The sequence below is a fragment of the Pseudopipra pipra genome, chromosome Z, assembly GCF_036250125.1.
Source record: "Pseudopipra pipra isolate bDixPip1 chromosome Z, bDixPip1.hap1, whole genome shotgun sequence".
Taxonomy (NCBI): Eukaryota; Metazoa; Chordata; class Aves; order Passeriformes; family Pipridae; genus Pseudopipra; species Pseudopipra pipra.
In genome coordinates, this window is record NC_087581.1 from 24,868,728 (window position 1) to 24,892,150 (window position 23,423).

Here is a 23,423-nt window from a genome sequence, read left to right on the forward strand (position 1 = left end):
TTGGTCTACCTGCTTCTGCAAGAACTTCCAGACCTTTTGCATTTTCACAGACTTGAAAATTCACTATGCTATGGTTCACAGAAAGTCACAGAAAACATGATTAGTTCATGTAAAATTCTGTAAAATGTGTATCTTAAAGAAGGGGAAAGACAGTGCAAATCCAGCACAACTATGGAAATCTGGAGGACATCTATCTTAAATATAGTGTACATTGCATTTTTTTGTCTTCTAGTCTACGGACACATATCTGACTGAGCTCAACTCCACAAAACAGGGGAGGTGCACAACTTTGAAGAGAAGGTAATACTGTAAAGACAAACAGCTATTATCTAAGACCTTTCCTTACATGAAGATATGCATATCTGAAAGCTAAGAGACCCTGTCATTCTCAGTGTAAATAGTCAAATGAAATACAAAACTTTGCTAAGTGCTTGATTCCACATTAAAAGAGAAACTGTGTAACATGCTTGTCAGCTACCTTCCCACAAAATGTTTAAAGCAGTTCTAAAGATGCAAGATCATGAAGCAACTTGCTCTACAACATATATGAAGTACTGGCTCAAGCCACCATGACTCCAGCCAGATGTAGTAACAAAAATAATAATAAAACATGTAATCCAAATGTCAGAAAACAGGATCACGTCTAATGTGCGAGTGCTACTAGGGCAGTATGCTGAGGTCTTACATAAAGGAATAAGAGAGGACTTTATTCTAGTGATACAGAAGATCTGCAAGATCTCAGCACCTTGTCCTCTGTACAATACCTGTCCATCACGGCCACCCGGAATCAGCTCTTCTGCTGCTAAATTAGCAATTGCATCTAGTGCAGGCTGGATGTCACCAAGTGCTGTTCTTAAGATGGCAGCAACCAAGACAAAGGTAGCTTTGTCTATCACTACTTCTTGGGTATGTTCTTGCAAATATTCAAGCAAAGGAGAGGAAATGGCTTCCAGGAGTTCACGGCGACGGAGTTCAGTATTCTTCTTACTGAGGAAAAGGACAGCACACTATGTAGAACACTTGCTCTGTATGCACATTAAGCAACAAGAAATTCATAACATACATGCTATTTGAGACAGATATAAATTACTGTAAGACTAAAATATAGGCATTAATGTTCCCTTTGTTTCACACACAATTAAACACATATTGCTCACACAGTTTAAGAACACATGGAATGAGAAAGTGTTTAAAGCTTACTGCCTTTAAACCTCATAGAGTCTTTTGTTAATCATAATTTACCCTGTTTATTTTCATTTTGTTATCTCAACTACCAAGATGTATCTCTTACACAGCTCACTAGTCATCTAAAATTGCTCCTTCTTCAAAGCTGATAAGCACCAATGTCAATACCAGAGACTGGAATCAAACTAGTAATTTTAACTTTTATTGCTAGATTTTGAGATATACTTTTATCCAACTCGAAGCACCAGTGATGCATATTACGAATTTTCTTCTACACCAAATCTGATATATGAGTTTACACACAGAACGTATCACAATATTTGCCCTTTCCAAAGGGGGTAAACTGCTGACCACCAATACCTTGTTGGTTACTAACCATAGTATGTGAAATATAAACAAAAACAAAAAAGGAAAAAAAGAAAAAATAAAGACAGAATAATGTATCTAATAATACTTATTAGTATAATTTTTATATATTTACTTTACTTAGATTTATTATGAAGAAAATTGAAATTAAATCATGACAGAAAGTTGTGTGAACTCTTCTGGACTCTAAGGAAAATAACCTTCATATCTGAGTTACCTATAGGCATTTCCATCTCCCTGTTGCAGAAGTGTGATGATTTCTGGAACAAAATGTGCAGGATCTCTAGGACTTAGCAAGTACAACAAGACCTTCTTTCCATATTTGTTGTTTATTATATTGGGCAAAGAAGCATTTATTTCCTGTAAGAGTAAACAAACAACAATGAAACACTAACGAAATAACAGTTCTTGGTCACTTTCAGTATCAAAACTGTGAGAAAGTATACCAGGAAAAACTCTAAATGACACAGACATGTGTCTCTTTGCTGTGGTGTCTCTCTTTGGTGGAGTCTTCCTAGCTACCCATTTCTGGAGTCCTCATGAAAGAGAGGGATTTTGCGTTAAAATCTGCCGGAATCCTTACACATGTCAAGCCCACAGTGTACAGTTCCAATCACATGTGAAGCTTCAAAGCACCACACATATTCTCTGGTCCTGGATTAAGAGTCTGTGGAGCTGAGAGATGATGAGAAGACCTTCCTCAAAGGATTTAAAGAGCTTAAAACCTTCCCTTACCTGCAAATTCCCAGCTGTGCTGCCAATCCACAAAAATGATGAGTTTTGTAATACCACCAAAAAAGCCCCCCAAAACAGCAAAACAACCCACAAAACAACAACAGAAAAACCCTTTACTTTTTCTCCGCCTCAAATCTTATTAGTTTTGTTACCTTCTTACAGCTAAATTTTATTATGGACAGAATGATAAACAGTATAAGATATTTTAGAAAAAACTGCTCTTTCAGACAATTTTAAGGCTTGGCTTCTTCCAAAGAGTATGCTTCAATGCTTGATTTTAAGATGCCCCCACCTTACCATCTGCTACTAGTTTTCATTCACTATCAGAAGAGCTGGTTTTCATCTTTTTTTTTTTTTTTTTTTTTAATTTTCCCTGCCATCCTTTCCCTATGTTTGACCTCATATAAACCCTGATGGGCCAATTCTGTATGTGTGAAGGCTACTTCTCCTTGTTATCCCTTACTCTTCTGTCAAGATTGATGTGGTAGGATGACCAAATGGTAAACTTTCTATTATCTTCAATGATGGATTAATTACTGATCTCAGATGATTCAGTAATTAAATGACATCTTGGAAGCTCAGCTAAAGACAAACAGAGTATCTGAACTAATAAACTCTCCAGAAAGCAGAGTGCTTGTAACATCAGACAGGAACACCTCAATGATCTCATACCAAGACAGCTCTGGTAAGTCAGGACTTATTTGCCTGGACCTTTTCCAGAAGTTGTTACATTGCAGATTGGGATCTGAAAACAAAACCCAGCTGCAATTACAGCTAAAATACTTGAGAAACAAAAGCCATCTCCACATTAAGATGCTTTCATCTCTCCAGACCCATTAAAAAGGCACAGCCAAATCTCCATGTTAGGGTACAAAATCCCACTCCCCGCTATACAAAATTGCTTAAGGGAAGAACTGCTCATATTTTTCAAAGCAAGCCTCATCAGAACCCCTTTCTTCTCATATTCCTCCTCCAATGCAGAACATTTGCCTCATCTTTATTTCCCTGCCACTGTCTCTAAAGCTGTCAGTCCCTGAAGCCACAGCACGAGTACTGCTGTAAGCTGCTTAGAACTCTGATTACAGGATACAAATATTTTTGCATTTTGTAAATTGTATGAGGTAACATCCTTATTCTGAAGTCTTTCACCAATTTAATCTCTTGAAACTTGCAGAGTTCAAACTTCTATGACAAAAGACATGAACTTTAAAGAGACTCCAGTCACCCACTAGCCAGAATGAACATGTATAAAAAGGGCAAATTTCAGCAAGCACTGAACCTAGCCTAAAAACTAATTCAAATAAATAACTAAAAAACAGGAAAATGCTAAGGTGTGCTATGAAAATAAAAAACTAACCATGATACACAAATATAATGAAACAGAAAAGATGGAAAGTATTTAAATAGTTTAAAAAAGCAGGTGGATTCCTACTCTTATCCTCCTATACACTGGCAAACACACTGACACTATTTAATATACTATTTGAGGAAAAATTCAATTACTTACTGATATAATTAACTGCTTCACAAGTTTCGTGTCATCAATGCAATCAAATGCTGCCAGCAAGACCAGATGAGAAAATTCACCCTGCAAAGATGAGACATCAGACATGCAGTCAAGTTTTATGAATATACTGACTTAGAATTGGTACTTCTGAGAGTTTGTCTAAACCATAACACAACATGAACCACAAACAAATTCTGACTACTTTCATCTAAGGAGAGAAGCCCAGCGTTTAGGTACTCTCTAAAAGCAAGCCTTGTTAACAGAAATATGTTGTTCAAACAAAAGTAGCTCTGCCATTTTAAGTGGATACACTGTTTTATCACATTCAAGCTATTAATCTAATCCTACTGTATAATCATCATTTGAAATCACAGGATTTTCCTGCAGGAACATTACATGCAGACTTTATAGTGGATTTGCTTAAAACTGAACTAAGTCACACACTGTATTTTTGGAGATCATGTGTCTGCAATGACATACAGCCTCCACTGCATTGTTGGAGTGCAAGTCCAAGCATACTCCAAAGGGCACAACCCAATTCACTTGTATGTCAGTGAGACTGTACCTCAAAGTGAAGCCACATCTTCAGTGCTCCAGTGTTTTGTTAGCTATTATTCACCCACTCTCTTACACTTTTATATAATATATCATTTATAAAATGTAACAACTCATTTATTATGGTATTAAGAAATTATGGAGAGAAACATTACCTAGACCAGTGGACCCCAAAGTGGGTTGCACAAGACAATCCATTGTAGTGCCATTAATAAATAAATAAAAAAACCCTCTGGTAATCTTTATGTCATTCTTTTAAATTTTCTATTTCTGTGTACATTTTATAATGTATACTAGTACAGTAGTACAGGTACATAATTTATACATAAATATACACATATTGGGGATGCACACTCATGATGTGATCAAAAAACTTTGGAGGTCACTGACTGAGACCACATCAACTACTAGCAAACAGAAAAACACAGCAACCAGGAAGGGAAGAAGTATAAAAAGTTCTTTTTCACAGTTCCAGTTTTGCCCAACTCTATGAAAATCTGGTTGCATCTGTTACTCTCCTGGTGCTGCAGTCTCCAAGCATACATGTTACTCAGAAAAAAAAAAAACGCATGGACTTCTTCCATTGTATGTCACTCTATCATTAATTCATTTTGAAGCTTCCTGAGTTGAAAAAAATATTGAGCATCTTATAAGAAATATGCATGTTCAAATAGCCTTTCCAATGATGTCTCCAACACATCTTGATTTTTTTTTCTCTTCTTTATACATGTTTGTTTTATTCCCAACCAAGGAGAATTAACCAACAAGCCATAAAAAGATATAGTATAAAGTTGGGTTCCATAAAAGAAAAAGCTGAAAGAAAACTTAGGACTAATAATGAACTCAAATACTTTAAAGAAGCATACTACTACATGTAGTGCCCACAATGGTATGTCTCTAAATATTCCATAAAGTTCAATTATTTCATATTATCTAATACATCATCACTGTTTTAAGACTAGTTTGAGACCTCACAATTGTTTCCAGTACCAAAGAACATTCAAATCAGCCTTTATAAAAGTACTTTTGTTTCAGAGACTATGAAATAAATGGTTAATGAACACTCACCGTTGCTATTTTTTCAATATATGTCTTCATAGTTTTCACAATGACTTTTCTGTCCTATTCAAAAGGAAACAGGAAACTCAAATGAGCCTTGAATACCAGTGATTCTGAGTAACTAAACTGTTACTTATACCTTTCAAAAAGATAACCTTTAATTTGCTTACTAAAGCAAAGGCTATTATTTCCCAAAGACTCACATTTGTACTTCACCTAGAATCAGTGTGAAAAGTTAAACCTGAATTTCGACTCAGTCCAAGAGAGGTGCTGTGGTATGTTTGCAAGTCCAGCCCACCAACAGAAGATGCCAAAAAAACTTGGAAAAAAACCCAACCAACAAACAAACAAAACAAAAAACCCCAAACCACCACATATGTTCACACATATTTTGTTTCTTACTTAAAGAAGAATAAATTTCATCTCTTCATTTGGAAAGAAACCTATTCAACAGGACCTCTAGCTTGTTGGAAAACCCTACTACTAGCAAGAAATTCTTGTCAGAAAGTTCCCTCAGTGCTTGTTCTTTTGGCTCTTGCAATCACTGCTCAGTCTTTTTTAGATTCATTACTACCCCTAGATCCTAGGAACTTCATAATTTTTTCTGTACTCTTTAACAACCACTTAATACTGCTTTTTTATTTTTTAATACAGAAAAACATAGGAGGCATTGCAGTATTTCCAAGAGGTGATGCCATACATTACACCTGAAGTATTTCAGGATACTATATCAGCAGATAAAACTAAAACACAGTTCCTATAACATTTTATAAGTCTTAGCATTCCAAAGCCAAACACGTTTTCACATTACAACTTCTTTTACTGTCCTCTTTCTCCTGTCAATTTCACTTGTATTAAGAAACCTGTGGGATAAATGAAAGGATAATAATCTTAAAATGGAAAAGCTTAATGTGACACCTTCAAAATCTCTGCTAAAAATAAAAGGAGATGCTTCCACTATAGAAGTTCTAATGAAAACATTTGATCCACAATGAAAAAATTACTGCTTGTGTTTGTCAATAGATAAAGAGGTGCCACTTTTTAACCTTGCTCTCAAATTCTTAACTGCATGAAAATGTGCACTAGTAGAAGGACCTGTGTGGACAATCACAGAGAACTAAGTAGAGGGAAAACAAACATTACCTTGGGAGTGCCATGCCATAAACAGTGCATTGCTACTCGGGCTCCATCATGAGTGTGTGCCAGGTAGATGACAGCCTCTCTGATAGCTTCTATCATTTCCTGGGCAAGAAATGGTGATAAAGCAAAAAGGTGAAATAAAAGGCATGAGAAATCTCAAGGCAGGTGGGTGAGAGCCTGAAAGAATCTTTTTGTCTGCCCACAACACTACAGAAACACTCTGGCTCTACACAGACACTCTCATTGCCTTCACCCATGAAAAATTACCTCAAAAAGAGTCCAAGAGACTATAAATGTATACAAGCTTTCTTTCTTTAAAACTATACTGTTTATCATAATCATCTCATCAAATCACAACCGTATTGAAGCTTGTCAGCTATCCAATTACAAAAAGTTCAAGTCACAGTGCTCAGAACTGAAACAGAAATTAGAGATGAAGACAACTATTAATTTAGGGAGAAATCTTTGAAGATGGTGTAATTTATTTACATATACAGGGCAATAGCCAGAAAGTAAGAAGAACGAAGAAGTCATTTAAGCACCAGGCTATGTTATAAATCAGGTATGACAAGATTCAGCCAAAAGTTAGTCTTCATATCAAAGGAATGAGGTCCTGAAGCTGTCTGACAAATAATACCATCAGCCAAAGGAAAAAACCAAACCAAATCAAACAATCCCCTCCTGGCTTACTAGATACTACCTCTATTACTATCCAATGACTTCTTCAACATGAAGCTCCCACCTATCCCTATTTCTATCCCTAGCTTCTTCTTGCTCTCCAGCCAAAGGCTCCAAGCATTTGACCAATTACTTATAAACTGCTCAATCACAACACGATTGGTGTCACCAGCTGTATGTACAGGCAGGAACAGATCTGCAGAAGGGGTTTCCAAACCCCAAAGAGGATGTCCATATACTAGCACATCTGCACAGAAGGCCAAGCAAGAAGAAGGAGATATGCCTTATTGCCGATTCACACAAGCCTGTGAATCCAGAAGCATTCTGAGAATGCACAGGAATGTTTAATTAGGTAAGATCCAGATTCAGAATAGGTTATGAACAGGCCACTCCACTACCCTTCACTTTGGGTTTATTAAAAGTAACAAAGCAGAATTCAAGAGACCAGATAGGCAGAAGAAGGTAAGAGACAAAGTTTAGAAGGCTCTGCCTGGCTTGAGGTGAGGTGGTTCTGGAGAACCAGGACAAGGCTGCTGAAATCTTGACAGATACCAGCTTAAACAGTGGCACTTCACACAAATGGATTTAGGCCTTGTATTTGCAAGAATGCCTGAGGTAATATTAAAACTGGAATGCAATACAGATATAGCAGATAAGGATTTGGGTGCTGACAGAAGTGCCCAATCTCACTGTATTTTGATCAAGAGATTGTTGGGAAATTACTGTAAGTGGTTAAGAAACTACACACTGGAAAGCTAAACTACTGGAAGCTATGGCCCTGGCTTTAATTATTCCCCAGCTGCTGAGAAGGACCACTCAGCATGAAGAAAGGAAACATCAAGTCATTTCACTAGGTCTTCTTCTTTAAATGCAAGTATCACAAGCACTGACGTAGAAGTTCACTGTGACTGTAAATCTCCATACAACACTACTCCCCAGTCATCCATCTAGAACCATCAGATGTGTAAAACTCTATAAATGAAAGATGCGCATTTTTGTCTAGTTGACTTACAATACTTTCACAAAAAGATAAAAACATTTCACTGAAAAGGCAAAAGAAGACCAAAACCAAAATAATCATACTTACAGATCTTTGTTTTGGAAGAGCGTGAACGAAAAAGTCCAAAAATACTTTATGTACCAGTGAGTGCTTTATCACCGCCTCTCTGTATTTGGATAGATGAATATAAACAACAAGTTCCCCACAAATAATCATTTTAACATATGCTAGCAATACCTCATTTGTATTTAAAAAAGTTAGGTAGGATGGTGTGCAAAAACACACAGAGTCAGTTTGGATTAGACATTTACCACTGAGAATATGTGGAAAATTCTACTGAAATTTAAAAGTTATAAAACCTATTATCTCATAAGACCACTGGAGAAGCTTATCTAACAATGCATTATGGAAACACATCAGAGTGTGGGATTTCTACCAATGGTTTGACTGGGGCAGGGGACACTTTAGTATATAGAAGTGGAGTTCAGTATTAAGGTAAGTTATTCATTATTGACACCTGGGACAAGAGCATAGTTACTTACTACACAACATAGCAACATTACAGCTTAAAAGAATCTGTATCACTGTCAAATGAGCTTATAAGAATATTGATGTCACTGTTTGTATGTAAGAAACAAAGTGGTTCACGCTAGATTGCCACAACTTAAATCAATTTTTGTCCTTACTTTTGTGCCATTGGTGTTAGAATCTGCTTCATTTCATCCAAGATGGCCTCTCTCTTTTCAGGCTGAGCTTCTAACACTTTATCCAGTGTTGGGACAACTGGTGTCTGAAATGAATGCACAACCAGAGGTTTAGCTGCTCCCAGTAAATATCAGAGTTTATGAAAAATTATAATGTTTAGTCCCTTTTTAATAAAAAATCATGAACAACATCAAAACAAAAATTATTTTCTGCAAAATTAACAACTTTTACAATTTCAAAATTAAAAAGCTACCTTTTCTGAGTATGTCAGAAGCTGTAAACTTAAGTTTCCACAAATCAAATATTCATCATTAGCAAACAAAAACTACTTCCATGGTCTGAGCTGCTTTTTGCCAATCATGTCAGCTCTTCATGAGACTGTCAGACACGAGGTAAAATACACAAAACTGGTATTATGTTAAGGTGCTCCTCAGCTAAACAGAAATCCTGCATGACATGTCCACATACATCAGAGGGCAACACAAGTCAGTGTGAACTGAGAAGCTGACAAGGGCCCAGTTCAATTTCAGATCAGGAACAGCAGAGAGGAGGAATATATACCATACACCTTCCATACAGAAATACTTCCTGGTATCTCAACTAAAGAATTATACTGGTAACTCTTGTAAAATAATCTGTTGTTGGAAGAACAGTCTAACTAGATAGAAAATTAAAATATTTTTTTTAACTATCTCTGCTGGAAGGGTCTTTTTAAAGTCTACATTGTCATTTTTAATAAACCTACATTGTGCTGAGTTTCAGGTTCGCACCAAAATGTATGGCTACTTGAAGCACCCATGCCAAGAATGCTGGAATGACAAAAGGTATCACTGCACTTGTTTTTATGGGTTGTTTTACTTCCCAGAACAAATTACTGCCCACAATCACAGCACACACACCTTTCTATTACAATGTTGCAAAATGCTTAATTAAAACTTATAATAACCTCTTATTAAGAAAAAAAAACAGGAATACTGTTCAGAAATCAGTTGTTAATCTCTTATACAGTTTTAACAGAAATCTTGGGTAAAAGTATGCTGTGTTGTACAACAGGGTGCAGAAGTCACTCTCCCGTAATTGTGTAAAACAGTTTCGTACTTTGCAGCAAAATTCCTGACTAATGGAAACAAATAAAAACAGAATTCAAAAGAAAGGAGGCTGTACTTTTTGAAAAGTTAAAAATTAAGCTTAAATGGCATACTGTATATGGATACAGGCCCATTCTGCCATTCTGCCATAAGGCAGTTCTGACACAAGAGTCATCTACAGTGCTAATGGGGAATTAAGCCTAAATCTTATCTCAGTAAGGATGACTGCAGACTAGACATGATGATACTACAACTGCAACTACATGATAATAGACTGTCTTGGATGAGCAGAGCAACCTCACACATGAACATAAAATATTTTATATAGTTTAAACTGAAAAAGCCACAACAATTTCATCTAGACTAGAAACGTGCAAGTAATAATTACACTTAAACACGCTAAACTGCTCTACCCTTGGACAGCTGACAGAAAGAAATTTCATCAAAATAAATAGGAGGTAAGATAGGTAACATATTACTAACAGAACCCCCTTAGGTGCTAAACCATCTTAAACTACAAAGCATTGAAACACGACCTTGTAAACCTGGAAAGTGTTCCCGTACAGTTCTTCTGTCAGCATATTCCTCTGCTCCAGAACGGCTTTGTCATTATACGCATATTCCACCACAGCAGACGCCTCGGCATGACGGAGCATTTTTTTCACATGGCCTTTAAAACTTTTGATTATTTCTGCAACTTGTGTTTTTGTCCTGTTTCACAGAGAAAGATAAATAGCAAGAGTTAAAACTTTTAGAGGTAAGCTTACCTATCAATAGTTTTATTTTTGAAAACACATTTAGGTAATAAGTTTTAGCACAAAAACCATGAAATATACAATCTGGATTAGCCTTATGGCACTTAGGAAACATGGCAAGAAAGCTGAGAATATGGAGAAATGATAAGGCATTTTGAGGCAAAGAAAAGAAACCAATGGATAAATTCTACAGAACAGAGGATGCCATTCCAAATTACTATGCAGAGAAAATTTTTAAAAGCCAGGGTCATTTTAAGGCAAAGATCAACTTTGAGCATACATCTGACCTTTTTTTGGCACATTATCCCTGATGGGTACAGCTTTAGCTTTATGTTTTGCAAAAGGAAAAACACTTAGCAATACCACTCCCCCGTCTCATCCCTATTATAAAGATGTTTTCAGAGACTTATTTTTTATTCATGAAAAATGCACTATAAATTAAGAGTACCATTCACGCTAGAAATGAAACATCCCAACACAGATGAGCAAATTCACCTCATACTCACCCATACATAAGAAACTTCTTCACAATATTTCTGGAATATTTTGACTTGCTCAACTCTACTAGGCTATCTAGAAGAAGGGAGAAGCATTTAGTTGGTTTATTTTTCACTGCATTAACTTCACAAAACAAGATGTCATTACTTACATAAGGATGAAGAGCTCACTAGAAATGACGCATTAGTTCAGAAAAAAATTTAAAAATATTAAAGAGAAAACAATATGGCTTGTTCAAATGCTTCCTAACAGCAATACTGAAACATAAAGGTAAAATGTAAATGGGAAGAAAGTACCTTTCAATTCTTCAAATGTCTCTTGTCTTTGCTTCTCGTTGCCATACTGAATAAAGCACTGGATCACTCGAGTTGAATCATGTGCAAATGCCAGCTGAAGGACACAGATACTTCATTACCCTGGGCCAGCCATTCAATAGCCATTAGGCACCGTATTTATTTTAATGTACATGCTCTCTGGTACAGTTTCATGACATGTGTAGCATGTAATGCCAATTAAAAAAGCAGTTATATGTTTATAACAAATTAAGATTTCAGGTCTTTTACCCCTTTACAAGTACTCTATCAAACAAAATACAGGCAATACTTGCAGTTGCTGGTAATTAAAGACATGCATTAAGGTTTTCCATAATGAAATAAAACCATTAAATGGTATCTCATTTTTTTTTCATGTCCTTTGTCATTTCAGAGTGATGTCCACTTCAGCATGGAATATCAAGAACCACTTTAAGATCCAACATGTATATCACTACAAATTTATGCATTTCAAGAACAAAGCAAAGAGACTGTTTAGTATAGTTAAGCGTCAAGACACTATCTTGCAATTAATTACAATTATTGCAAAGCAATAATTGTAATTAATCAAAACTCTGAGTTCCTGAACCTCAGTTAACATCAAATTTCACTACACTAAAGCTGATTGGCAAAACAGAGAGCCTTTTAAATAGCCAGCTGACAGAGTATCCCAGGACTACTGTCCTGAAACAGAGGTGCCAAATGTAGTCTTTCAGCCCTGTTTTTGTTCTTTTTACTCACAGTCTAAAAGAATTCCCTGTAGCTTTTGGAAGAACAGGTACTACACTACTATACTATTAGAAGTTCTTTTATAGTACACAATTCTTTAAAGCAGCTTTGGTGAACTCATGCACTATGCCATTAGTTTTTCCTACATTTTTAATTTTCCCATGAAGAAGCTTCTGTAGTTCATTCATTAGCTTTTCTCTCTTCTCCTTATGGCATTTCTTCCTATAAGCAAAAAAAACCAGCAAAACAATTTTAATTGAGGAAGCAGCTTTTTTTTGTATGATTCAATTATATCTAAAAATTAAGAAGCAAGACAGTACAAAATAAAACTAGGTTAGCTTCTACTAATCTGAATTTATATTGTCATTCATTAAGCCTATAAAAAGATGTAATTAAGCTGCTTCAGTTCCTGGAAACCAAACCAGATATCCACACTTTAACATTATTCTTCTTTCGAGTAACAACATTATTTGAAACATAAACTGAAATTTGCAGAGTTGTTTACACTTCCAAAGATTCGTAACCATCTTACAGCCAAAACTGCAAAGCAAGGATACTTAGAGCAAGCAAAATTAACTTGGCTTGCTGATATGAGGCCACAGGTCTAGAATTACATCCCCAGAGTAGATGAACCTTCACAAAAAACTCATGCAGTAATCCCACTGCAGGATCAGGGTGAATCAGTACATGCTCTGTGCATCAGGATTCAAAAAAAAGTAAGACAACTCCTTAAGCCCTTACTCACAAATTTTAGCCTAGAATACAAGTTCAATCCAGACATTTCTAGCACCATGGGTCACCATACTCTGAACAACCTACAAAATTGCATGCAAGGTTATTGTTCACCCATGGAGTTTCGGTGTGAAAATACAGTTTTATATAACTACAAGAGGAGAAAGAGAGTATTCAGGCAACTTCTGACTAAAAGTTAATGGAATGAAAGAAAAAAATCCTTATTACCTTCTCACATTTTCCCATATTTGCTTCGATTTTACAATTATGTCATAATTACTTTTATCATTAATTTGTCTGGTTTGCTTTAACTCCTTCCTTTTCTTTTTGAAGTCGCTCCATTTTGGCTTCTTAGAATCTGATCCTTAAGACAAAAGTATATACATTTTCTATAGTCAATAAAAGAGGAGCAACGGAATTCTTTATCAGTATAAACTGTGGCAGATCCATGACTTGAATTGCTAGCAATTCAGAACCTTTTCCTGCTGTTACCCAGCTAGCTAACATGAAAGCATAAATACTGAGTAAGTATGCTAAGCTAGCAATTGCTCCTTCTAGAATACTGGAAGAAGGCGGCAAACAATGAATTTTCCTCAAAGTTGTCAAAGGATGCATCGCTATCTCCTACCACCTTGAAAATTGACTTAAAATGTACCCAGCAGCCTACAGCAGCCCCAAGTAGCTCTCCCTTTTTAATTCACTGTATATACATACATATATATACATACCTTTTCGGTCTCTTAAAAGGAGACCCCTAACTCAAAAATACATATCTGGAAACTCAGAAAAAGGAAAAAAATTAAAGCCTTTTTACAAAGGCTTTATTTAGTCAAATTCCTTAAGAGTGGGATTTTACTATACAACAGCTGTACCTCTCCACACAAAAAACTCAGGCAAAGTAACATTACAGAAGTGCCAAAAGTTAATTACGGAAAAACACCAAGAATTTGATTTTAGCTTTATTCATACCTTGACAAAACCCATTATCTCGTAATATATGGCTTCACAGAAGCAAGTCATGCTAACTATTGGCTCTAAAGAAACATTAAAGACACAGTTTTAAATTTTTAGACCTTAAGGCATCACTTATTGGTATTCAGCACCTTGCACTTAAATGTCTTTCCCATCCAAAAAAACATGCTTTCCTTTTACAACGCGTATTATTGATTTTTATATCACTCCCCTATCACTCTCTTTTTCCTTACAAGCAAAATGTGTAAGGCTTTGAGAGCAGTGCCACTATGCAATACACAGCAGCCTTCAGTTATTCCTATAAACAACATTTAGAGGTTTTCTCTGGGTTTCAGGTTTTTTTAAAGCAGATTAATAAGAACATTCTGTTGCTAGTAAGATTTCCACACATCCAATGCATATTTCATGCAAAGCCATTCTGCAAATCTGCAATAACCGCAACAGTAAAATACCCAACATCATCTACTGTCCTACAAACAAGTAACATTTTCCTGCAGAACTTCAGATCCCCTCACATAAAATTCCATTTCTCATTTTACAATGCTGTTTAATTGTCCCAGTAAAGCTTTGCCTTACAGCAGGAAAAGGGACAACATGCAGATCTCATGCAGAAGAAACAAATTTAAATAACAAATTTACTTAAACAGTGACAAAACGAGAAAATTACTTAGTCTTTCTGTATAAACATACAAACAAAAAAAGCTATAAAATGTAAAAGCAGTGGTAGTACCCATAGTCTCCTTTTTTTTTTTTTTTAAGGAGGTGACCAGACTGTTTGGACCACAGAAATTAGACACGTAAAGGATAATCAACATTGTGTCATGAATTTCTATTCCAAAACTTATAGCAAGTACTTTAAGAACAGTCGATTACATTTCCAAAATGGTCTATGAAAAGCTCTCTATTTTCCAAACGTGTCAAAATTGCCAGTTCCAAGCCAACCACTTAGCACTGCCATTAAAATAAACAGAGCTTTAGGATGGCATGCCAGTTATTTAAATTTCCTACTGTATCTTTCATTTTACTTCCAAGAAAATTTGTAACTTGAATCTCATGACTTCAACCTCAAGCTTAGCCAAAGGAAGTAATTTTTCCCACAGCAAAGACCAAACAGGAAGTAAATCTGGAGTTATTCAGCCAATTTGGAAAGGTGATAACAAGGTAGGGAGAAAGAGGAAGGTCTAGATGAACAATGTGTTTCCCAAACCCTGGCTTCCACTGGTATCCAGGCTTAAAAATCTGCTCACCTCCCTCTTCACCATCCTGGAGTTTCCTCTTCTTTGCAAACTTTTCTGATTGCTGTTTATTCTTGAACTGTTTGACAGTAGCTTTTCCAGGTCTTAACTGTCCTTTAACAAATTTCTTGGAAATGGATTTCGGCTTTCCCTCCTCATCTCCTTTGTTAAAGAGCTTCTTTGGTGGACCTGAATCTATTAACCAACAAACCACAAATTAAAATGCTATCATAGAGTTTATGTTGCTTCAAAATTAAAAAAACTACTGTAACAAGAATTAAACTTCTTTGTAATAACAACTCTATTACAGTATTTCTTACATGCTTCTCAAAGCCAGTGTTTTCATTGCAGCCCCCGAGTGTGCCAGTTTTCTCTGGGGAAGTTCAGCCCAGGAATTATTTTCCACACAGCAGGCATAAAAAGCATTATTCTACATCAAGAATTTCACTATCCCTGACATCACAGTCATCAATCCCTATATCATCTTTTCACAGTTTATGGTCAGGGCTGTTCTGAGATCATCTGTTCTAACAGAAGAGAGCAAACACTGCTGAAAGGAGTCTTCCCAATCCTAATCCACAGCAATTCCACACAACCTAGCTTCATCTCTCTAATAAACTTCTTCTTAATGCCGGAAAACAAATTTAGAATCAAAAGGTTACCAACTCCAAATTTTTGATTGAGAGTATCTTAGGTGAATCAACTAGAGATAATGGGCCTTCCATGCAACCTATTTAAAGCATTTCAGTTTTCCTTTTCCAAGTTAGTTGCTCATACAGTCAGTGTAATCTTGAATGCAAGGTAGTCATAGAATGGCTACAGATGGAAGGCACTTCTGAAAGTCACCTGGTCCAATCCTCCTGCTCACACCGGGCCACTCAAAGCTGGTTGCCCAGGACCATGGGAAAGAGTCTGGTTCTGCTTTTGAACCCTTCCTTCAGGTATTTGTGTATATTCACAAGGTCCCCCTCAGCCTTGTCTTCCCCAGGCTGAACTGCTCCAGATCTCTCAGCCTTTCCTCCTAGGAGAGATACCCTGGTCCCTTCATCATCTCTGCAGCCCTTCACTGGGCTCTCTCCAGTAAGTCCATGTCTCTATTTCACTGAAGAGCCCAGAGCTGAACACAGCACTCCAGGCAAAGCCTCACCGGGAGAGCTGAGGAGAGGGCAAGGCTCACCTTCCTCACCCTGCTCGCAGCACTCCACCTATCACAGCCCAGCATCCAATGAGCCATGGCTAGCTCATGTTTCATCTGACCACCAGGAGGCCCAGGGCCTTTTCTGCAAAGCTGCTCTATCCCAGCATGAACCAGTGCACAGGGCTGTTCCCATCAAGCTGCAGGAGTCTGCCCTTTGCTCCTTGATGAACCTCACAGGCTTCTGTCAGCCCATTTTCCCACCTGCTGAGGTCCCCCCGGAGAGCAGCACAACCCTCTGGTGCATCTGCCACTCCTTCCAGTTCTGTGTCACCAGTGAATCTGAAGATGGTGCACTTTGCGACATCATTCACATCACCCATGAGGCTGCTGAACAGAACCGGAACTCGTGTTGACTGCTGGGGTTCCCTGCTAACCAGTGGCCTCCAACCAGAGTATCCCACCCTCTGGACCCAGCCCTTCAGACAGATTTCAATCTACCTCACCAGCCTGTAATTCACCAGCAACTCCGTGAAGATCTTATAAGAGGGGAGACACTGTCAAAGCCTTACTGAAGTTCAGGCAGACAATACCCACTTCTCTTCGCTTATTTCCCAAACTACTCGTTTCATGCATAAATTTACCAAGGGAAAAAAAAAAAAACAAAAAGACCTCCATACATGCCAGTATACTACTACAATCACTGGGCCAGGGCTCCTATGAGCGCGCCTTTGCCTTCTTACCATTATCCTTCTTAAACTTCCTCTTCCCGTGTGGCACTTTTCCACGCGGCGCTTTTCCATTCTTCCCCGCGAACTTCTTTTTACCCTTGTTCTCCATGGCGACAACACTGCAAACAGAGCGGGAGACAGGGTTACTGGACCGCCAGGTCTCCCTTGTGATGAAAAGACAGCCCGCGTCTCCCGGTTAACACGCACGGCGGAGTCAAACCCTCCCCGATGGACGGTGTGGAGCCAGGTGCCGGGCGGCACAGCGGCTCAGCCGGGCACGGTCGCGGTTCCCGCTCCCCAGGGACGCCAGGCCCGGCTCCCCGGCACTCCTGGGAGGCCACAGGAATGGAGGTCTCTGCGCGGGCCCGGCCCCGCCGCTCTCACCACACACGTGCGCCCCGTCCGCGCCCGGCGGCTCCTGCACCGCCCGCCGCTCCCCATTGGCCGCCGCGCCGCCGCCGCGCGACAGTGCCGCGCGTGGTGCCGTACAGCGCGGGCCCGCACGCGTAACACCGGCGGCCAAACGAGGAGTAAATACTGTGAACGGTAACACTAGCGGTAGAACTAAAAATAGGTTTCCTCTTCCCCTTCCACCACTGAAGAGGTGCTGCCTAGCGAAGGGAGTGCTGGATTGAAGATTGCGTGGGATTTCCCCACAAATACTTCACGGATGTTCATTGTAGACTAAATTCAAGGCAGTGGTTTGAAGTGAAAACTGAACGCTGGCTTTTGCTAAGAGGCCATTAAGTGTAAGATTTATTATCACAGGTTCTAGTACTGTTGAACAATGCTCTGTGCACAGTAGTTTGAAATCGTTGTCCATTGGATATCTGGCTACACACTGACCAGTTAGGTGAGGGACATCTAAAACCACCTGTATAAGGCTGAAGTCCCAGCAAAATCAGGCTGAAGTCTCAGTTCAGTGTTGCAAGATGACGTGCTTGAGAAATGGCCAATCTGGACAGGGACAGCCACTTCAAGGACATTTTTATAACTCCCCCTCCTTTTTCTTTGGCTTTCTTGACTTTTGTTTCTTTTTTTTTTTTCTGTAAATATGTGCATCTGAGTATCACTAAAGTCATTGTGGGTCAAATCTGACGAGTTGAACCTCAGCAGTTAATGTCAGGTACTTGATACCTGTTGGATGCTTCCAGCAAGAAAGTCATTTTTCTGCCTGGAGTCTCCTGTTGAACTGCTGTCCTCCAGCCTGCTGACACTCCATCTGCATCCTGACAATGCATCTTTCCTCAGTTTTAGCTCTCACTCTGATCAATGTACACTTGTAACTATATGTGTTTGCTAATCATGGTGAAAAGCTCTATACCACATGCCAGACCTTAAGAGGAATAAAGTGCACACTGTCTGGAGACTTGTTTCTCCAACTTCTAAAAGCCTTTTTTTCCCCCTTTTTTTCTTTCTTCTTTTTTTTTTTTTTTTTTTTTTTTTTTTGATCTTGGAAAAAGAAGCAAATCACATAGAATCTTAGTTAAGCACAATAATACCAATTTTATTGTTTCAGATCCAGATTCATTGATTCAGATTCATCTTAGATCCAGGTGCATCAATATTGCCTTTGGATATCATAGCTGTCATAAGTATTACAAAGAATTCTGTGGGTCTAGTGCGAAGAATATGCAGTAAATCACTATTCCTCTTAGCAACCACTACACTCATAGTAACCACATTGATTTCCTGTACTATTTCTAAGGACAGAATATTCTAAAACCAGTTCAGATGGGAGAACTTATATAGATAGACATTCAAAGTGAAAGTAATTGCTACTGAAAATGCAATTTATCGTGAATTGCTATGTATATATCTCTGCTTACAAAAATTTAAATGCATCTCTCTGGAGTGAAGGTAAAAAAACCCATCTATATATAACTGTTGTTTATAAGCCTTTAAAAGCATTTCTTACTGCTGTAATTTCTTGAAGATGAACCTTCTAAATGACCATGGATCCAACAAAGCATGGAAATTTATATCTACTTTATATGATACTCAGTGTCTTTTCTGTTGTGTTTTTTGAGTCTATGGGATGCAAGACAGTCTCTCATTTTTCAACAGGATTAACTGTATTAACTATTTAACTACATATAAGGAAACACTCTATTTCATAATGTGGTATCTATTCAAGACTCTTACATTGTAAAATTGCACCATCACTGTTGGCTCTAGTGTCCCCACAGTTCTGCTTTAGTTTCCCTTTTTTCTCTAGCACTCATTAATGTCATCTTTATGAAGAAAATGGAAACCAAACACCAGCACTTGTGTTAATAAAAAGTTTTAATTATGTTGTTTCAAAAATACTTTACAAATATATTCTTACATTTATATTCAGTTGTGTAAGGTGAAAACAGTACATTGTAGTCTGTGAAGGTAGTCTTCTGTGTACATATATATGTGTGTATATATATATATATATGTATGTATGTATGCATGTATATATAGATCAACAGTGTTTCAAAGGAGGAAAGAAGAAAATGTCACATGACAAGGAAGCTAAGACAGTCACAGGACATTATTTCACTCTGCAAATGGTACAGTATATGATGTCAATCTTCTCTTCAGGTTTAGCATACAATTGGAGTATAGTGAATTCCTGAAGTAGAGAGAAATACAAATAGCAGTCCTGGATCATCCAAATCACTTCAGAGTACTAATCAGTGTGAAATATTCTTTGTACTTGTTAGTGTGTAAGGAAATTATTTTTTCTATACATATTGAAAGTGCAGTTGTTAGATACATACACTTTTTGCTCTGGAATTAAATAAAGAAACACAATCTGACACTGCTTCTGCTGCTGTTGTTTTCCTCCCCTCTATTTGCTTTCTTCCTTAAAAGGGATTGAAATTGTCACATGAAATTGACAAGGAAGGTTTTTCTGTAGAGAAAAGAGAAGTGTACAGATACTTTTAGAAGAGGTTTGAGACTGAAGTGTGAAAGATCCAGACAGACATGCAGGTCAATAGGAGACATAGCAAATCTCCAAATTGAATTCAGATTTCATATACTCCTTTCGTAATTGGTGAGGAAAACCTGCCACAGTTTAGAGAACTGAACTACAGCTGCTTGGTATTTGGATTTGGACATTCCTGGATTTGTTTCCTTCTCCCATACAGGTGTAAAACCACCAACCCCTGTAAAGACTAAATTTATGAAGAATAGATAACCAGCCTCCTGACATTGCATCCGAAATCTCATTACACTGCCTGTGCAGGTTAGAATGATAATTGCTGTTATAATTCTGAGGCAGCAACACACATTAAAAAGTATATTTTTAAAATCATATGTTTGTGTAACAAAGCAGTCTTTTATTGTGTAAACTTCATTTTTGTGCTAGAATTCTCTTGCTGTAATAAATGCTTCTAGAATAACAAGGCAGTAGTTTTCTGAGAGTAACTTCAATGTTTCATGACCTCACCTGTGAAGTTCCAGCCAAGTTTCTTTTACAAGTTTCATAATTTTAGGGACTACTTTCCACAATGTCATAAGCTATCTTTAAATATCTGGAAAGGGATGCTGACTAGGAGGAAAACCTCTCACATTGCAGCTGTTTCTTAGTTATTTTGAGCAGGAATCCTTTGCTGGCCTTTTTATCAAAAGAGGCCTTTAAATTCTCAGAGGAGGGTCTGTTTTTCTGGGGCTTTCCATTCAAACCAGCCTTCCATCAGTGTGTGGAAGGCTAAAGGTTGATTATATCATGCTAGAGGTATCACTGCAGTTATATTTTTGGTAGTAAAATGATACCAATATTTCTGATTTGAATCCAGCTCATTAATTCAGCCTGAGGCGAATACTTTGAATGACAGAAACAAACTCTGTAAAAGTCACTATGTGCTTGTTATGGATGACATTTCATGGAGATAGATCTCATTAAAATCTGTTCTATAACTCTATAGTCTTCTTCATTTGCTAGGTACACAAACCAAAAATAGATCTTTATGCAGCACTATCAATACTCCTCACAAAGCTACAGAAAAGGTGAAGGTCATGCATATCCTATCATACAGTTTTATATCATGCTACATTGGGGATAATTTACAAATGTATTCTGTTAGACTTCTGTAGGCATAGAGAAATTTCAGAGCATTTGCAAAGTGTATGCAAGGTGACTTTAGGTTCATATCTCAAAATGAACTAAATTAATGAGAGAAAATTGAAGTATTGAACAGACTGTGGTGGTGAGCTAGATGATTATCTTCACACATGGAAACATCTGGAAATAGGTGCTGAATGTTTGAAGCATGGATGCTACATGCTGCTCAAAGATCTTTTCATGTGTTACCTACATAAACATGAGGTAGGTTTTGTTCAATAGCCTAGAAGATTGGTAAGAATATTAAAAAAAGAAAGACCAGTGAACCAATGTGAGTTTTCTGTAGAACAATAAACACAGACAAATACTTCTTACTCTATACCAAATGGACTTTCTGGAATAAAATTGAGTCTGCTGCAGTTCAAGTCTAAACGTGAGTGCAGGCTAAATTTTAATTAAAAAAAAAAAAAAAAGAGGTGAAAGGATAATATTCCCTTCTCATGTTACTTGCATACAGTTACGTGCAGTTACAAATTGATTTTACACAACACCAGTAGGTTTATTAGGAACTCTTGTTTTCAGATGCTATATTGCAACATATTCTAAGCATACCTGAAAATGGATGAAAGAATAAAATACTTCTAATAAAAATATACAGTTCTACAGCTTACAGCACTGGCTGAACTAAGCAAACCTATTAAACTCCAAAATAGCTTTTATTTTACTCTGTAAAATAGTAAACGCTATTGACAGCTTTTTGGTATTCAATAAGAAGGTTTATGAAATTGTAAGTGTAAGCACAACACTCAGCCAGTGTATGTCAGAAAAATATCATTGGAGTAAAGCCAGGAAATCAGTCCCCTATGGTATGACTGGATTTATTAAATGCAGCATGATTTCAAATTTGAATTGGAAGTCTTTTCATCTAGATTCGCAGCTGTGCAAGCAAATGTAAAATGCTGCCAAATACATTGTCATTTATTTTCAAAGACAGTGGCTTTCTTTTGCTCTTAGATGTAGCATGTCAGGCCACTGCCCTCACAGATGTGAAAGGCTTCCCAGTCCAGTCTTTTATTTTTACCTTATGCTATAGAATTAGTATGGAGTTGTTTTAGTGATCAAAACTGTCCGAAATTGCCCCTTCCCTGCTGTTGATCACTGTGGTACAGAGATAAATATTTGCACCCGGGACATTTGAAGCAGTGACATAGAAGAGAGCCAGGCTGTACATGCTGGCATAATGTCCCACCATGCAAAGGAATTAGCATGTCCTACTTTGAAATCTGGATTATATTTTAATTTTTTAAAACCTTACTTTGGAATTTATCTCATATTTATAAATAAGCAGTCTTTTCTTTTGGGAAGTCTTCTTTGCCTTTGCTTTTTCAACTCATTCAGAGTTCTGCTAAATGCTATGGGAGAGAAAGGGCAGAATGGAGGAGAATCAATTAGAAAAAAAGCTAATTAAGCCTCATGGGAAGCCTATTAAATACACTTAGTGTGGTGCAGCAGGATTTCACAACCAAGCACTCTAAGAATTAATGTATATAAGAACAGCAGTCCACATTATCAAACTCAATATGGCTAATTGGCTAGCAACCATGTAAACATACAGTGACCTTTTACATTTGATTTTCAAATTAGAATACCACTTCATACAACCTAAGGCACTTGTATATGTAATACACAACTTGAACATTTTCCTGTCGCCGGAACAGAGAGATTTCTCTGAACAATTTTTCCTGCACTCTGTAGGCCTTGCTTGCCATGGAAGTGACAAACTGTGTTTTTTATACTTATAGACTGTGTGAAAATTTGCGATGTTTATACTTGTTAGCTGTGTGTCTAATTATAAGGTTTGAGAACATAATATTTTTAAAGTAAGAAAGCCTTGAGAAACTAGAGATAAAAGTACACCTGCAGATTTAGGAAAACCCCTAAAAGCAGATTAATTAGAAAAGGCTTTGCATGCCAAGAATGACTTCAGGTCGCGTGAACAGAACATCAGGTCCAATGACCTGGAGACATTAGATGAGTGCACAGACTGAGCTATCCAATCACCTTGTTGTGAGCATGTACCCTGAACAAACTAAACTGTATAAAAGTTAACTGATTTAAATAATAAATTGGACATTGCTTTGATCACATTGATCGGTTGCCGCGTCTCTGTACCGCCTCATCGATATTTTCCACCCTGCTTTCTTGCAACTATAGCATTCTGAAAGTGATTTCTACATTTTTATGCAACTTCAAAACTTAATGAAGGCT

General features: G+C 37.4%; 1 protein-coding gene across 4 annotated transcripts in view; it reads right to left on the reverse strand.

The window, feature by feature from the left end:
• Window positions 1-23,423, reverse strand: part of PUM3 (pumilio RNA binding family member 3) — a 75,673-nt gene that overhangs the window by 24,841 nt on the left and 27,409 nt on the right. For 2 of the 4 annotated variants that reach the window (XR_010426857.1, XM_064642406.1), the window contains exons 2-15: window positions 17,129-17,235; window positions 15,263-15,445; window positions 13,272-13,407; window positions 12,458-12,533; window positions 11,568-11,661; window positions 11,280-11,346; window positions 10,555-10,729; window positions 8,912-9,015; window positions 8,313-8,391; window positions 6,551-6,649; window positions 5,417-5,470; window positions 3,794-3,874; window positions 1,769-1,911; window positions 765-987 (exon numbers count right to left, since the gene is read on the reverse strand). Coding sequence is in view for 3 of the 4 variants with exons in the window: in XM_064642406.1 (XP_064498476.1) it covers window positions 765-987; window positions 1,769-1,911; window positions 3,794-3,874; window positions 5,417-5,470; window positions 6,551-6,649; window positions 8,313-8,391; window positions 8,912-9,015; window positions 10,555-10,729; window positions 11,280-11,346; window positions 11,568-11,661; window positions 12,458-12,533; window positions 13,272-13,407; window positions 15,263-15,445; window positions 17,129-17,235 (1,621 nt within the window). In the remaining variant the exon portion in view is untranslated. Of the gene's footprint in view, window positions 1-764; window positions 988-1,768; window positions 1,912-3,793; window positions 3,875-5,416; window positions 5,471-6,550; window positions 6,650-8,312; window positions 8,392-8,911; window positions 9,016-10,554; window positions 10,730-11,279; window positions 11,347-11,567; window positions 11,662-12,457; window positions 12,534-13,271; window positions 13,408-15,262; window positions 15,446-17,128; window positions 17,236-17,323; window positions 17,579-23,423 lie in introns of those variants that run through there. The other 2 variants (XM_064642409.1, XM_064642408.1) reach the window with 2 other exon arrangements.